Source organism: Serinus canaria, chromosome 2 (assembly GCF_022539315.1).
Source record: "Serinus canaria isolate serCan28SL12 chromosome 2, serCan2020, whole genome shotgun sequence".
Lineage (NCBI taxonomy): Eukaryota > Metazoa > Chordata > Aves > Passeriformes > Fringillidae > Serinus > Serinus canaria.
The window spans coordinates 96422132-96438674 of NC_066315.1; the positions used below are offsets into that span (position 1 = coordinate 96422132).

General features: G+C 39.1%; 1 protein-coding gene across 1 annotated transcript; it reads left to right on the plus strand.

Moving 5' to 3' along the window:
- Positions 1–1188: 1188 nt before the first annotated feature.
- LOC103815836 (protein-glutamine gamma-glutamyltransferase 5-like) lies at positions 1189–16107 on the plus strand. The gene is made up of 13 exons (XM_050971391.1): positions 1189–1355; positions 3690–3869; positions 4190–4432; positions 5347–5465; positions 5966–6094; positions 6358–6535; positions 7491–7623; positions 8322–8425; positions 8528–8770; positions 10152–10478; positions 11331–11488; positions 11813–11946; positions 12895–16107. Exons 1-13 carry the CDS (start codon positions 1349–1351, stop codon positions 14579–14581), a joined length of 3642 nt encoding a protein of 1213 aa, XP_050827348.1. The 5' UTR covers positions 1189–1348; the 3' UTR covers positions 14582–16107.
- Positions 16108–16543: the final 436 nt, after the last annotated feature.

The following is a 16543-nucleotide window of genomic DNA, read 5'->3' on the forward strand; positions in this document are numbered from 1 at the left end:
TTTTTCTTTGCCTTAATTTCTCTGAAGTTATTTCACAATACCTGAGCTGTTAGGTTGTGCTTACTAAGTTATTTCACTGTTTGTTAAGCTTTTTCATTTCATGATTTCTTAAAGCACTGACTAGAATCCAGGAAGTTATGCAAATCACTGAACTTCAGTCATTGTGTCTGAATCTTTCTATCAGTGAATGATTTTTGGTTTTAGTTTTTCTTGCTTTGGGGTTCTTTTTTGTTTTATTTTAGGGTTAGGTTTTTTCAGTCCAAAGAATAACTTTAAGGGATTCAAAAGATAGGTTATGGAGTAAAGCTTGGCATAGAGGCATAAGAAGGATAGGAGGAAACTAGAAGCACATGTTTGTTCTGGTTTTGCCAGAAGAAATTTCAATCCATGTTTCCTATTTGAAGGCTAAACTACTCATCACCGAGAGTACAAAGAGAACAGGGTTGTGGTTGTTTTGTTTTATTTTATTAAATATGCCTGAAACCTAAATAAAATAGCACAAATTTTGTATTAAAGCATTAACATGGTTTTTGTTCACAGATAGTGTTGGAAATGGTTTTAAAAATTTTAGGGGAAGGGAAGTGGAGTAAGCTAAGAAACTATAAAACTGTACTAAGAAATAAATACATACATAGTATAAACAACTTATGTAATTTTCAGGTTAAATTTTATTGTCCACTTCAATGCTCTTGGCATATTTTACAATTTATTTGGAAAAGTTTGTAACTGATTGGTTTTGTTCTGACCTCCTCTTGGAGGGAGGAGGTCAGAACTGTCTGAAAGCTGGGCTTTCTGCTTACATTATGCTAAAAATGTCCACTGCTTGTCATGTTCTGAGAGTGTAAATCCAGCTTTAGTCTAGTGTTCCTTATTGTTTTCCATAGCTGTCTGCAGATGTCTAGCCAGAAGGGAACAGTAGGTGCTGGTATTTATGGCAACTTTGGATGGCTACAAATGATGGCTTACCCTGAAATGTGTTTAGATTCATCCTGGCTTTAAAGTATTTTTGAGACAGGGCAAGCTGTGGGACACTGAGAGCACTGTGCTATAGGTGAGGTTACCAAGATCTCTTCCCTCCCTTCAGCCGCAGGACTCTCCCTAATAATGCTGGAAGTTAAAATGAATCATTTATGAGCATCAGTAGACACATGGGTGGGGCCTCTTTTAAAACTGGTATTTTGTTGATGCAACACGTGTGACGGCCTCTTAGTTCTGAATATAAGTGTTACTGAGAGGAAATTAGGTTGGTTGGCAGAGGAGATCAGCCAGACCTTGCAGGACGTCTTGCTGAGGAGCTGGTATATCCACCAGTACTGTGCTTCAGATTCCAGTACATGTAGAAGAAAAAATGGAAGGTAAGTGTCTTGAAACTTTAATGTCCCTTAAACCAGGACTGAAAACAGAAATAATTAAATGATCATGTGTACAGACCTAAATAATTGCAGATATTTTTGTGTAGGGATTACTTGTATGTTTGAATGTTCTTTGTGGAACTAGTGAGACTGGACAAAACAACTTTTGAAAAAAACTACTGTGAAGGAAAAAGCTATGGAAAAGATTTAGTGAAACAACAGCCAATTCTGAAAATAGGAAATAGCATGGAAAAGAATAAACTTTATTGCTAGCATTAGCACAGAGTTCCAGCTTTCAGTATTTTCATGCTAGAAGCAATTATTTTCCAAGGAATACCTGAAGTATTCTGTCTTGAATGAAGGAAAAATATGAATTGATAGAGAAAACACTGTGACTGGTATTGATGGTCCGGTTTCTACCAGAGGCAGAAATCCAGTAAGAAATGTGAAACTGAATTGCCTTTTGTATTTTTTCTGAGCTGTCTTTCCTTAAGAAATTAATCATTAGCTCGTTTGTGATCCAGTTGCAATACTTAAATCTGATAAGCAAGCTGTGGGCCGACTTTAGAGAGCTTCCCTGGGAAATGTAATACCTCAGCTGCCTGATGTTCCAGTTCAGCTGGATTACTGAGTAGATGAAGAGTAGTTGTCTTGGTTTATAAACACCTCCAGAGACTAGGCAGGGATCAGGTTCTTTCAGTGTTCTTGACCACAGGAATTTGCCATGTGTGCTATAAGTACTTTCGGTTTGACCAGAATACTTTGTGTTATGGTTGACAACTCTCATTAAGACATAAGATTTTCAGTTCAGTTCTGTTCCTCATTCTTGTCAGCAGGTATGTTGTGTTCACGAGCAATAATGATGTAATGCACTCCTGTATTTTTTGGTTTTTGTTGATTGTGTGCATATTTTTATCATGGGTAGCACCCAGCTCTGCATTTGTTGCTGATCTCTGTTGAAAATCTGAATGATCAAGGCATGACCTAGTTTAATAGTTAGATGAGAAACAAGATTATTTTTATTCAAGGAAAACAAATCAGAAAAAAATGCCTTTTTTTTTTTTTTTTTTTTTTTGCTTCTTCCTACCTATTCCACCTGCCCCCACCCCCTCCTCAATTAATTTAAATTATTATTTAATTCAAGATGTGATCCTGGGAAACTCCACTGGTTTGTGTTAAAAATTCCCTGATCCTAAGGGCTTAGCTATGAGTAGATACACCCTTGGTTTTGGATGGGAAAAATTATTTTCCCTTAAATACTAATTCTGCAGGTACCCATGTAGTTAGAGAAGATGCATAGTTAGATTTTTCTGTAGGCTTAGCAGGACCTAACTTAACCCTTTAAAATTATAATAATATACAAGACTTTGTACATCTGTAAACTCAATTTCCAAAACTGCTGAGAATCTGTGGCTCCCATCATCTTCAATTAGAAAGCAGAACTTTGGAAAATAAAAAGTTGTATGCAAATAAGTAAAGATGAATGTTGCCACCCATCCTCCTGGCACCAATGTCATAATTACTCCTATGAAATGACTGATATGCAGGCAGGATGCCTAAGGGGGAATCAGCCAAGATTTTTGTCAAGCTAATCACAGCACCTGGGATAGATTGTCAGCATTTTAAAATGTCACAATTTGTGAATATTTCCATCTCCATTAAGTTCCTCAACGATATCTGCAAACGTTTTTATGACTTTGGACGTGCAGACTGAGACATCTGCATGCATATTTAACATTATTTTAAGTCTTGGATAGATATTTATACATATCTATTTTTTTCATTAATAATTTGGAGTGCCACTTAAGCTTTCAAATACATACACATTATCAAGCTTTTTACTCATTCTGTTTAATTTTTTATTTCTTTTATTAAACAAACCCAAACATCTCAAATGATAGCATGTGCAAAACTGTAACTGTCTGTAGCCAGCATGTTGTAATGTGTGGAGAGAATATTACAATGCAAAGTCAGTAGAGATTCTGATTAGTATCTCTATTTTTAAGTAGAGATACTAATATTGGCCTTCAGCATCAGGTATTTACAATGAGGCACTATATAAAAAAAGTGAAACTTGTAGCACAACTACAAAAATCAAAGAGTTAGACAAGTTTCCATCTGCAAGCTAGAAAAGTGGTGAACTTGTAAAGGATCTTTTACGGATGTATGTCTCAATTTCAGTCTTGCTGAATTTTGAATAAAGTCTTGAATGAATTTTGAAAGAGTTATCTCTGTCTTTCATCATTGTCTTTTCTTTCACCTAATCTTAACCACAGTCAAAACTGGGAACTTAATTATATGAGGCTTTTTCTTTGTGCTCCTTTCTCTGTCCTGCAGTTATTGAGCTGGGAGAAGTTGACTTGAACTGTCCTTCCAACTGTCAAATACATAATACCCATTTCTTCGGAACTGACAGACAGATAATAAGGAGAGGGCAAGCCTTTAGCTTATATGCTCGCTTCCAAAATCGAGAATGGGATGACTCCGTGGACCAGGCTGCTTTCACCGTGGAGACAGGTAGTCACTCCCAAACACTCTGTAGACTTTCCTAGTCCTTTGTTGATTAATAATATTTCCCATAGACTTCAGAAGACTTCTTTCATAGTCTTCGTATTCCCATAACCTACTCGTATTTCATGTGAAGAGACTACCTTCCCCTAAATCAGGCAGTTCTTGTAATATGTAAAGTTTTCTCACTCTGCTAGAGAAGTGACAAGTGAAAAAGAAATCCACCCTTGGGAGCTTCGCCTTGCAAATGATGCCTAAGCAAATTACTAGCCTTTTACATGTGCTTTGTTTAGTAGTCTGATGGAAGTGATTTTCATTTTCCTGAAAAGGCCTCAGACCCTGTGAATCAAATGAGACAAAATGCACCTTCCCAATGGGCAGATGTCTGGATCAAACCTGCTGGAGTGCTTCCTACAAAGTTCATCAGCCAAAATGCATCAGTATCAGCGTGTTTCCTCCTTCCAATGTCTGCATTGGCCGTTATATTCTCAATATGCAAATCACATCTTGTGGTCACACATATCAGAGGTGTCTTGGAGATTTTTATGTCCTTTTTAACCCATGGTGTGCAGGTAAGAACTCTACTGACAATCAGATTGTTTTAAGAAAAATAGCTAGTGATGAGTAAAACTGTTGAAGATTATTTTTTAACTGGTGCATAAAGGATGTAGTAACAGAAACAATGAGAATCAAGGAGAGATTTAATTCTGTTCTTTTTAATCTTTTTCCTACAAGTTCAAGACTGTCTCAAGCCAATTTTTCGATTTTTTAGTGGTAGTAGGGGTGAGGTATAATTTTTTCCCCACAACTATTACAGTGTCTTGACAGGATAGAAAGCATTGGGAAGTTTCCTCTGTTCATCAGGAAACACATTTTTGCTGTGAGAGTGACTGAGCACTAGCACAGTTTGCCCAGATGGGTTGTGGAGTCTGCATCCTTGGAGATATTCAAAAGCCATCTGGATGTGGCCTGGGAAACTGGCTGGAGGCTGGACCATATCACCTCCAGAGGCCCCTTCCAACTTCAACCATTTTGTAATTCTGTGGATACTGTTTTGTCATCATAAAATAATACAGTTAAAAATACAAATTAAATTCTGTAGATCTGGCTCAGGTAGCAAGAAATTCTGGAGTCTGTAGAACCTCGCCAAAATCATTACATGACAAATATTCACATTGTCTGTGCTGATATGATCTAAATCAGATACACAACTCCATGTTGCTGAGTGTTTGACTTGTAAAACAGCTTAGTGTGAAGATAAATTGCAAACTCTTCCATAATGTGTTCTACAGCAGGGAGAGACTTAATAAAGATATTATCTAGCTGTAAGTAGGAATGAATTGTCTGTGAGTGCTTAAAGAGCCCTTTAACATAAAAGTATACATCAAAAACTGGTAGGAAAAGAAAGTGGGATTCAGTGATGCAGAAATACAGAAGTACTAGAAAGGTACATTTTGTCTGAATGAAAGCCTTTCATCTTTTCCAGATGACCCTGTATATTTGGACAGTCAGGCCCATAGAGAAGAGTATGTTCTGAATGAACATGGAATACTGTATGAAGGAGTCCACAAGCACATAACCTCTCGACCATGGCACTTTGGACAGGTATTTTTTTAACACTTGTTCAGAAATAGATGACATCCATATACTGATAAATGAAGTGTTTGAATTTTTTCAGAAATATATGCTCTATTTGTAGTGCAAAGGTTTTTAAGATCAGTTCAGACTATGCATACATGAACCAAAATGCCTGAGAATTTCACTGTAGCCCAAATAACTGGAACAAAGTTTTATCTAGTAAAATGAGGGAAATTGCAGAATGTTCTGGGAACAGGTGAAACAAACTCTGTGCTTCAGAAGGAAAATTATTCCATTGGTCAAACATAAGTAAAAATGACATGATTTTTGCCTTTGGTTTTCCTTCAGGAAGACAGGCAATACCATGCAAACCACTAGGAGCTGTGCTTGATTTAACAAAAGGAAAAAAAGGGCAGGAGAGGTGACAGGGCAACTCACAGAATTGAAAAAAACTGGATTATTGATGAGAAAAGTACTTTAGCAACATCAGCATACCATGATGCCTATATAATCGTCTTTTTCCTTAGTTTGAAGATGGGATTCTGGATATCTGCTTGAAGATCTTAGATATGGGTGCGAGTTACCATCACGGCTCTGATCGTGACCACTGCTGGCGCAATGACCCCGTGCATGTCAGCATGGTGGTGAATCACATGGTAAGATCTGTGCGGGTGTGAGACCTCTGAATAGATCGGGTCACACTTCATTATAGTGAAGAAGGACAAACTGCATGGTAATCTAGCACAGCAGGTGAGCAGAGGAAATCCTTCCTGTGCTCAGATTCCCAGGAAAATCCTTCCTGTGCTCAGATTCACAGGAAAATCATTTAAATGCTAATCTCTGATGATTTTGAGACATGCTTAGAATGTGAAGACATGGTTGGCCATTTGAAAAGGTTGTTTTTCTTTTCTCTTTCTAGATAAGCAGCCATACCACTAACAGTATCATGAAGATTCCAGAAAACAATGATTACCTGAAAGGAACAAAGCCATTTTCCTGGAATGGAAGTGTCCCTATTCTACAGCAGTGGTACAGTGGTAGATGCAGGCCGGTCAGATATGGGTACTGTGGATCTCTTGCTTCAGTAATGTGCACAGGTAAGATATTTCAGTTGTCCCTTACCTAGTTTATAGAGAAAAGAAGAAAGGACACAAGGATCAAAAACTTCTGACCATAAAAACTACTTGAATAATTTCACTTGTAAGCATTTTACTAGAAAAAAAAAAATATTTTTCTCATGCTCCAGATATAGTGTTTATTATCAACCTTTTGCTTTCCTATACAGGTTGAAGACCAAGAAAATTAGTTCCATCTTCTCTGTGACCTTTATGTTATGCAGTTATCAATACTGAAACTTTTATTAAAACACAGAGCAAGTGAAGCATCATTGAATAATAGAGTAGTTGGGGCTGGAAGGAACCAACAAAACCTCCACAACCCCATTGTAGAGCCAAAATTTATGCTTTGGTTGATGTTTGCATGATAAGAAGAAGCATTAAGTTATGAACAGGAAGATCTATAGTAATGTCTCCCCCAAAACACAAGTGTAACAAGTGCATTAGGCTATATTCTCCTTTTAATGCAAAAGATTAGGCGATAGTGCACTAAGCTCTACAGAACAGAAGATCTGAGTTCCAGCTTTATACCATTTATCTACTGAACCTGCTTCTACATTGAATGAAGAAAGTTAAATTGAAGTCCTCTATGTGAATCTATATGAACCACATTATTTACTAAAAAAAAAAAAAAGTTTTATTAGTGCAGAATCAGGTTAATGATTTCTGAACTTAAACCATCGGTTTTGTGGATGTTTTTGGTTTTTATTTTAAGATGGAAAAGTAAAAAACATTCCTTTCTGCTAGGCTTTTTTTCCAAACTGCTTTCCAAGAAGTAAAAAGAATTTTGAAGATGTTGCATCCCAAATATTGCTTCCTATCCATTGTGTTCCTATAACTGCAAATTAGGATATAAGATAATTATTTATAAAATAAGTGAAGGCTTTGTCTAACTAATTGTGATTTCTAATTATTCATTCATATTTTTTTCTTACAGTGATGAGGTGTTTGGGAATTCCAAGCCGTGTTGTCACAAGCTTCTGTTTTCCTTGTTCAATTGAGAATCCACTTGGTATCAATGAGATTTTTGACTCTACTGGTAAAAACCTGTGTGGCAAAGACAAACTATGGTAAATAAGAAAAATATAAAGCTCTTTTGCTCTTTTAAAAATTACATGATAGGAAAACCAGTATAATTTTAGCAGATCAGTGTCCCTCTTTGGTGTATCTCTTTCTTTATCTGGGTAATGCTCTTCAGTTTCCTAATAACGCATTTCAAAACCTTGACATTATTAAAGAGGCAGTCAATTAAATGTAGAGTTTCAAAAAAGAAAAAAGGAAAACCTCTTGTGAGAATCCATGCTGCCTTATCCCTCTCAGCTGAAAAAAATAAGGCCATCAAGCTTAGAAGCTGTAAAAGTGTAAAGTAGATCAATAAATGTTAGGGAAAATTTATCTCTAATTTGGACTTTTATCTTCAGTCTTAATCACTTGGTTGATACCTATGTTGTCCTCCTGATGTTCCTTTTAATGGATTGCTTAATTCATATAAAGCTTTCAATTCCTGTTAAACTAAAACAAAAGAACTGTGTTCTCATGTTATCTACTAAATTTGCAATCAGGCCTTTGGGGTTCTGGAACAAATTTCCAGCCTGAGAGATATAAAGCAAACAAAACCATTCCTGTCATAAACGCCATTAACAGCGTTTAGACATACAAAATCTTCAGCTGATTAAAAAATTATTGTTGACATGGTTTTCCTCTGTCATAGGTGCTAAATTTGATAATCCAAGAGACATCTTTAATTGTATATTCCTTCATTCTACAGGCGATACCACTGCTGGAATGAATCTTGGATGGCTCGCAGAGATATAAATCAGTGCTGTGGCGACTGGCAGTGTCTGGATCCAACACCTCTGGAAACAGGCAGAGGTAATTTCACTATAGTTGGAATGATTTTCCTCAGATTACATTGCTGAGTTTCCCTACTATTCAATTTACAATGTGTTATAACATTTTTGTTCTCTGGTTTAGGTTCAGCTTGCAGCGGTCCTACATGGGTTCGAAGCATCAGGGAAGGGGAACTGGACTTGGATTATGATGGTCATCATATGTTTTCTCGAGTAAATTCAAACTATGTTGGCTGGCTTTCCCAAAACAATGCCAAAAGAACAAAATTTTTCTGTGACACATGGCCATGTGGACAACGTCTAATCACCAAGAGTGTTGGCAGTGAGCAATTTGAAGATATCACTGGAGCTTACAAGTATGAACTAGGTATGATGAAAGATATTGAATGGGTTAGAGGAAATTTTACAGGCTAATCATATAAAATTATCAAAGTAATCTCTCCTGTGTTTAAATGTGCAAAACAATCTGAAGTTGTCTTTTCATTTTTGAGAAAGAGGTAGATGCTTTTGTCTTCAGAGATCTTGATTTTAAAACTTCTAAATATATTCAGATGATTCAAACAAAGCACATACTAATGGATAGGATAGGACAGGATAGGATAATTTCAGCTGGAAGGACCTACTATGACCATCTCATCCAACTGCCTTACATGTCAGGACAGAGTGAAAGTTGAAACACACTATTAAATACCTCTTTTTAAGGCACTGACAAACATGGCCCATCAACCACCTCTCTAGGAAGCCAGTTCTACTGTTTGACCACCCCCACAATAAAGAAATTGTTCCTAATGTCTAGACTAAACCTTCCAAGGCACAGCTTTGAACCATTCCAATGCTTCCTGTCACTGGACACCAGGAAAAAGAGCTCAGCACCTCCCCTTCCACTTGCTTTTCTCAGGAAGCAAGGAAGAATAATGAGGTTGCTGCTCAGCCTCCTTTTCTCCAAACAAGACAAAGCCAAAGTTCTTACCTGCTCTTCACAGGATGTGCATTCCAGCCCTTTAAATAACACTGTTTATATGTATAAGGTTTGGTCTCACCTTGAAAGTAGTTTAAAAGATTAGCAAACTGGAGATTATCTAAAAAAACCCACAAATTCTTCTAAACCTAGGATTAACATCTTACTTGTTGCTTCTTGTACTAGGTCTGTCAGAAAATATCCCTACTTACTAAATGAATGTTTTATTAGTATATGCTGCTGTTGTTACTTTGGGCTATGGATTACTGATTTTCATATTCTAGTAGGCAGGAGGAGTTCAACCAGCAAGATTGCATAAAGGAATGAACAGTAGATCGCAGCTGATTGTACATTTGCAAGCTCTGCAGGGATTTTTGTTTATTTTTAATTGGTTGGAAAACAATTGACAGTTTCTTTGTTTTAACGGCATATTTTGTCTTTTGAGAGAATGGTAGCATCTCATATTCACCCTTATACTTTTAGAGAGTTATATTTTCAGTTTCATACTAACCATACATTTTGAGATTTACAAGACCATTTTTTATATTTAACTACTTAAAGTAAAATAAGGTTTATAATTTTTTTTTTTCCCTGAGGTGCTCATTTTCTTCAGTACATTGTCTGCTGTATTTCATATTTCATTATCTGGTGCATTTGTTCTACAACAACCTGCTACTTTGGGTTTCAGGAAGAAGAAGCAATAAATTTAATTATCTTTATTATTTGGGTAGAATAATAATAGGGTTCTTGTGCCTCCAGCAGATTCATTATCATATATCTTCTTCAACAGGTTCTGTGAAAAACAAAGAAGCCTATTACCGGGCTTACAGAAGGATTCACCCAGGGTATTGCAACGCTTCCAACTGTCATATCGACAGAGAGTTATCGTCTCTGAAAAACCCATTTCTGAGTGACTCTGGAATTAACATGAGGTTAAAGATGGCCAACTGTCCAATGTATGGTGAAGATGTGCAACTGAACTGGCTGCTTGAAAATTTGCGTAATGAGAGCAAAACCCTGAAGTTTAATTTGTGCGCACAAATTATAACCTACAGCGGTTGCCCAATGGATCAGTTTTGGAAAGACAGTGTGAATGTCACATTGGGTCCAAGGGAAGGTAAGAGGGTGTCTAATATGCTGTTCTTTTTAGGAGCCCAGTTGGTTTTTAGGATTTGTGGAGACTTTCTAATAGTGGTGGGAAGCGAGATGTGTACAGTGTTAAATATCAACAGCTGAATTCCCTTTAAGGTGATCACTCAAAAATCAGCACCATGTCAATACTACATGTATGGTGACAGGTAAATTGTAGTCTTTCCTTAATTTCTCAATTTAGAGATTCTTATGATAGTTTAAAAAATTGTTTTACTGAAATTTCAATTCTGTACTCTTTACTCAATGCAAAGATAAAGCCACAGTTGTCTATCAGAAAAGCAATGTTTTCTTTGGCCAGAAGATATCAACCAGTGAAAAACACTTGCTTAGAGCACCTAGGCATACCCACATGCCGGGAAGTGGAAATGTGTAGAAGAACATAAATGCCTGTTTCCATAGTTTAATGTCTTTTTCTGGAAGAAACAAGATCTCTTTCATTATACCAGATCATTATAAGACAAAATTTCAGGCTGATATTAAAATTCTGTTTTATGAGGCTTTAATTTGCCTACATTTGAATTGTTGTTTTAGGAATTACACTGGGAGGAAAGATTCCAAATTTTGCTTAATTATTATCATCATCATCAACTAATCTTGCAAATTCACTGACAGATGAATTGAAAACTGTGAAACTGATTGTGGAAGATAGCAATGTATCACCCTAAGTCAGGAAAAAAATTTGTCTATTTTCAAAGATGCTATGACAACTTAGTATTTAATTAGGCTGTTGTAAGTGTGAGTTAAAGTTTAGGAGGAAGGAAAGTAGGAATATTAATTAAAAATTCAGACAAATAAAAGAAATAAATTTGTTTTACAGTGAAAAAAATTCCGGTGTGTATATCATACAATCAATATGGACCTTATCTCTGTGATCACAACATTATGAAAGTGGTTGCTGTCTCAGACCCAGAATGTGGAGAAATTCTGATGGTGAGCAGGGATATTGTGGTCAACAGACCCCCTGTTATTGTAAAGGTAAGTAGCTTTAATTATGGACTTTGGGATCTAAGGAACAGACCTGGGGACTCTTATTAGCCACTTCCGATGTACAATGCCAATAAACTTGAAATATTTTATATTTTTCTTTTATCTTACTGCTTTTTTTTAAATTTAGTGAGATTGGTGTGATTTTTAAAGTAAAACAGTTGACTTAGTAATGTATACAGATCATAGAAGCAAATCAGAAAGAAATGAGTATTAATTATCCTTTTAAATTTTTTCCCTTAAAATTTATTTACCTCATTGTCAATTTTGTAAGAATTAAAAAACAAAAAATGTGTTTGTTTCTTTTTTAACTAGCTACTGAGCCAGCCCAGACTAAAAGTACCATGTACTGCAGAGATCTCCTTCTGTAATCCTCTCCAGGAAGATATGAAGAATTGTGTAATGACATTAGAAGGCTGTGGTTTATTCAAAGAGCCAATGACCATTGAGTAAGTTAATCAGTTCTTGACATGGGTATAATATTGGGGGTTGACTAAGATGTGAAAGTTAAGAACAGGTTTTGAGAGAGAAAATAGTTCTGGTATTTTTAGTGTCTAGCACATGAACAGGACATTTTGCCTCTTATTAGTTTGAGACTCCATTAAAAGCCTCACTTCTCTTGAAACTGATCATTTAAAGCTGGCAAGGAATGCTGCTGCTTCATTTTTCTCAATATTTAAGTGGGTGCATCAAATATCTGCCTGCACACTTCTCAAGAAGTACTAACTGGGTCCCCCATCCCTTACAATCCTATTGAGTTTATAATAAAATTCCTCTAAATATTCATGAACTGGCACTAACCACATATAGGAACAATTAGAGAACGACAGTGAGAAATAGCAATATGCATTCTAAGCTCATAACACGTTAATCACAGGAAACTGGAAGCTTCCAAGATGCTGTAACATTCTAGGAAAAGTAGCTGTTCATTAATATGCATTGCTTCTCTTCATGACAAGGAGAACTTACAAAGTATGACTAGTTTTGAGGGCAAGAAATTAAGAATTGTTCCCACTGAATAGTAATGAACTGGATTCCACAAAGCTGCCCTGTTGAACTGCTGGAAATGGTAAGCAATAAATACACCTTTGAGGCAGAAGGGTGCGGCATTTTTTAAGAATTCAAGTCAGTACCACAAATGATTTTTCTAATTCTAATTACAGAAGTGACTATGGGAGTCTTCCAAATCTTCTCTTGGGACAAAAGCTTTAACCATGCTTTCCACAACAGAGAATATGTTTTTTTGAAAAAAGACAAGAATAACAAAATTGTCATAACAGTTTGTTTCTAAAATATGTCATAGCAAATCAAACTTAATTTGTACGCTCATCTTGTAGCACTTAGGTCTCTGAGTGCTAATGATTAGGGTCCTAATTATTTTCTTTGTCTTGCTCCAGTTTGGGAACACTGGCATCCAATCAACAGGCACGGACCATCGTGGAGTTTACACCTTACAGGCTTGGCTGCCACCGGCTCCTGGCCAACCTTGGGTGCCACAAGTTTGCCTACTGCAAGGGATGTGCCAAAGCTGAAGTGTGCTGCTCGGCAGGCCAGAATGGTGTCCTGCCCATCAGCCAGAATGGCTCACTCCCAGTGTGTGAGAATGGCTCCGTCCCCATGAACGGCTCTGGGGGAGCCGCAACGGCTGTCCCTGTGGCAGACCCTGCCTTCAACTCCATGTGTGAATATATATGTATCCCAGTGTGTAACCCAAACTGCAGCGCAGGGGGACAGCCTGTATACGATTTTGTGTACCTCCCTGCAGGCCATCCCTTATGCAACTCCATCTGCAACCAAGGCTTCAATCCAAGCATCAATCCCGGTTTTGAGATGGGAGGCGATCCTGGCTTCCGTGTCATATGCGAGACTGTACCTCCTGCTACATGTGCTCCAATGGCTCCATCCATGTACAGCTCCATGCCAGCCCCAGCATCCAACCCTGTTTGCACCCCCATGCCTCATGTGGTTTTTGAGACAGGTCCTGCTCCCACACACCCCTCTGGAGGTGGAGGGGGGCCGATGTCCTATTCTGTCTCTGTCCCCACGAATAATGCGGTGAGTGCGCTGCTGACCCACTTCATGGGTGGCCCCAGTCCCAATGGGGCACCCCAGGCAGTCCCTATGTCTGCTCCGCCATCCTACTCCATGTGCTCTCCGGTACTCCACACCATTGGTAATCCCATGCAACCTGCAACTCCCCTTTCAGTGCCTGGTGCCTCCATCTCACACGTCGTTTGCAGCTCCACACCCTCTCCCAGCACCCAGCCTCAGTGCGGCCCGGTGCCCACCGTGTCCTCCCAGCCCCTGAATGCCGCCGTAGCTCACGGCATGTGCTCCCCCGTGGCCTCCCCAGTGCCCCGTGCTGCCGACCGTAGCAGCACCCCCACAGTGCTGCAGGTGGGCAGTGCCTCTGCATCCCACTCGCTGTGCTCCCCAGCGCCACAGCGGCCCGTGGGACCGCCGGCATCCCACTCGCTGTGCTCCCCAGCCCCCCGCCCCGTCGGGCCCCCCGCGGCCCACTCCCTGTGCTCGCCCACCTCCGCCTCGCTGGTGGCCCTGGGGGCCCGCCCTGCCAGCTCTCCTGCCGCTCAGGCCTTGGACTCCTCGGCTTCTGCCTGCCTGCCGTGCTCCCCGTCGCCGCGCCCCACGGCAGGTCCCACAGCCCGCTCCCTCTGTGCCCCCACCTCTCGCTCTATCTCCCAGCTTGTCGGCACCTCTGGCTCTCGCTCACTGTGTGGTTCTCAGTGGGGCCCTTCCTATGAGAGCACCACTCGCTTTGGCTCCACGTGGGCTCCCACCTCCCGGTCACTGTGGAGCCCCGAGGGGCGCTTGGGCTATTCCTCGACCCGTGCCACCTACGGCACACTTACACGCCCCCCCTACAGCTCCTTGAACCGCTCCTCCTATACCTTGTCCCGCTCTGGCTACGCTACCCTACCCCGCTCCACCTCCCCCTCTGCCTATGCCACCCTGACTCGCTCCGGCTCCTGCCCCTCCGGCAGTACCCTGGCTCTGGCAGGGTCCCGCAGGCCCTGGAGTCCCACAAGGAGCACTCTCACCTATTTCAAACGCAGATATCTGTAAGGGAGAGTAACCTGGGAAAACCTGAAGCCGGTGAAATAAAGCCTGTGTGCAGATGCTTTACAAGAGGTTAGAAATAGGATGATGAAGAGCAGCATGCTGCTCCTGAGCATTTATCTGTGGATTTGAGATGTGCCAGAAAGCAGGCTGCGGGCCAACTGCTGAGGGATGCATTCGATGTAATACTTGTATGTCTTGAGATACGGTGCGATGGAAATGACAAATGAATGTGCTCCCTGTGGAGCCGTAGTGACAATAGTGGCACGGTGCAGGTAATCAGACTTACTTGCTCAGTCAAGCTGTTTTATAAATGATGTGCTTTCACTCTCTCTTCTCTTGATTTTTTGCAATGCACATTTCTCAGATCTCCCTGGGCTACAGCAATCATAGCAAATCTATCTCCCTGCATGAAATGTGCTGTCCTTGGGATGCCGCAGAGGTGACAGCAGACGTGTCTTATGTCTCACCTAACAGACATTGGGCCCCTGAATCCCAGTGTTGCTGTGGCTCAGGTCAGTTCTGCATGCACTCTCTAGTGTAACACTGAGAGCTGTGGAGATCGCAGAGCAACTAAATCGTTACAAATCAGCTGAAGAGTTTAACTTCATCTTTTTTTTATCCTTTTTCCTTTTTTAAATAACAATTTTAGTATTACTACTCTTGACGTATTACCGACCTAGTATCAAGAATACAGAGGTTATGTCAGAAAGTCAGAAAAACTCAATGAATAAGTAATACAATATATTGGCTATCACAACTGACTGTTTTTCCTATAGCATATTTCAAAAATTTTCTCACATACCTTGTATGCATTTAGGTTACTAGGAAAAGCTCTAAATCCACAGCTGTGCCATTTTGATTGAGTATAGCTAGAAGTCTGCCACTAGACCTGAACTTAGAAAAGGAAGTATGATGTTATCCTTCCTTTCCAACATCCAGTCCTCTCAGGTGAAAGTTTTTAAGAAGGTGAATGGAATGTACTGCATCTTCTTCAGATGATGGTACTGTTCCACTGCTAACCCTCTCCAGGTGTTTTAGGAGTTGAAATTATACATTGTCATAATGAAACTATCCCTGAATTTTAGATTTGCTCATAAGAATTTTGGATTTACTGACAGTACCTCCCATCCCTCCATTGTTTGTCTTTAGCAAAGTAGTCCATTACTTTAAGTAGCAAGTCTTAGTGGGGTTTTGTGGTAAGGTAATTTTGCTGGTGCTGCAGAATCTTCAGCTATGTAGCAGTAGTATTTCAGTAGTATCATGGTAGTTTACGCCCCTATGTGATGAGATTGAGTAACCCTCCAAGGATTTTGATAAAGTGTGATGTCAGATGGTAGCTATGAACATGCCAACACTATCAATTGCATAGTAATTCTGAGTAGGGTAGAAGAAAGATTTGCCTGGATATTGTAGTAGAGTGATCATAACTCAGTGACTTGGATTTTTTTACACAGTTTCAATAGTCTGCATTTGATAGGTGCTGAGAATTTCTTTGCCTGACTGAAATAAAAATAAAAATTTTAAAACCACCTGAAATTCTGTTGTTTTCTTTTTTTTTTTTTTATTTTCAGTAATACTGCTTCAAAAGTTAAGACTAAATCTCTGCAAGTAAACTGGTTTGTGATATCTCCCCTCCACTTAATTTCTGTTAAATTTCCTGTTCTTTTCCTCAGGGTCTGAAAACAAGGCTTCAGAATAAGATCTGAAGTTAGGGGAAATCTGTAGGTTTCTTGCTTTGCCTGAAATACTCATTTTGATGTTAAAGGAAAAATGAAGGCATCCTCTTTTCTCTCAATAAACTTTTCTACTTGTTGCATGAGTTTTTCCTTTGCTCTGTAAAACTTTCAATCCACAGAAATGCCAAAATGAATAAACCTTTGGATAGCAGAGGAAGAGATAGAAAAGATACTGACAGTATTTACTTAAGAAAAAATGTGATTTTTTTTTTTTTAAGTGTTAATAGTA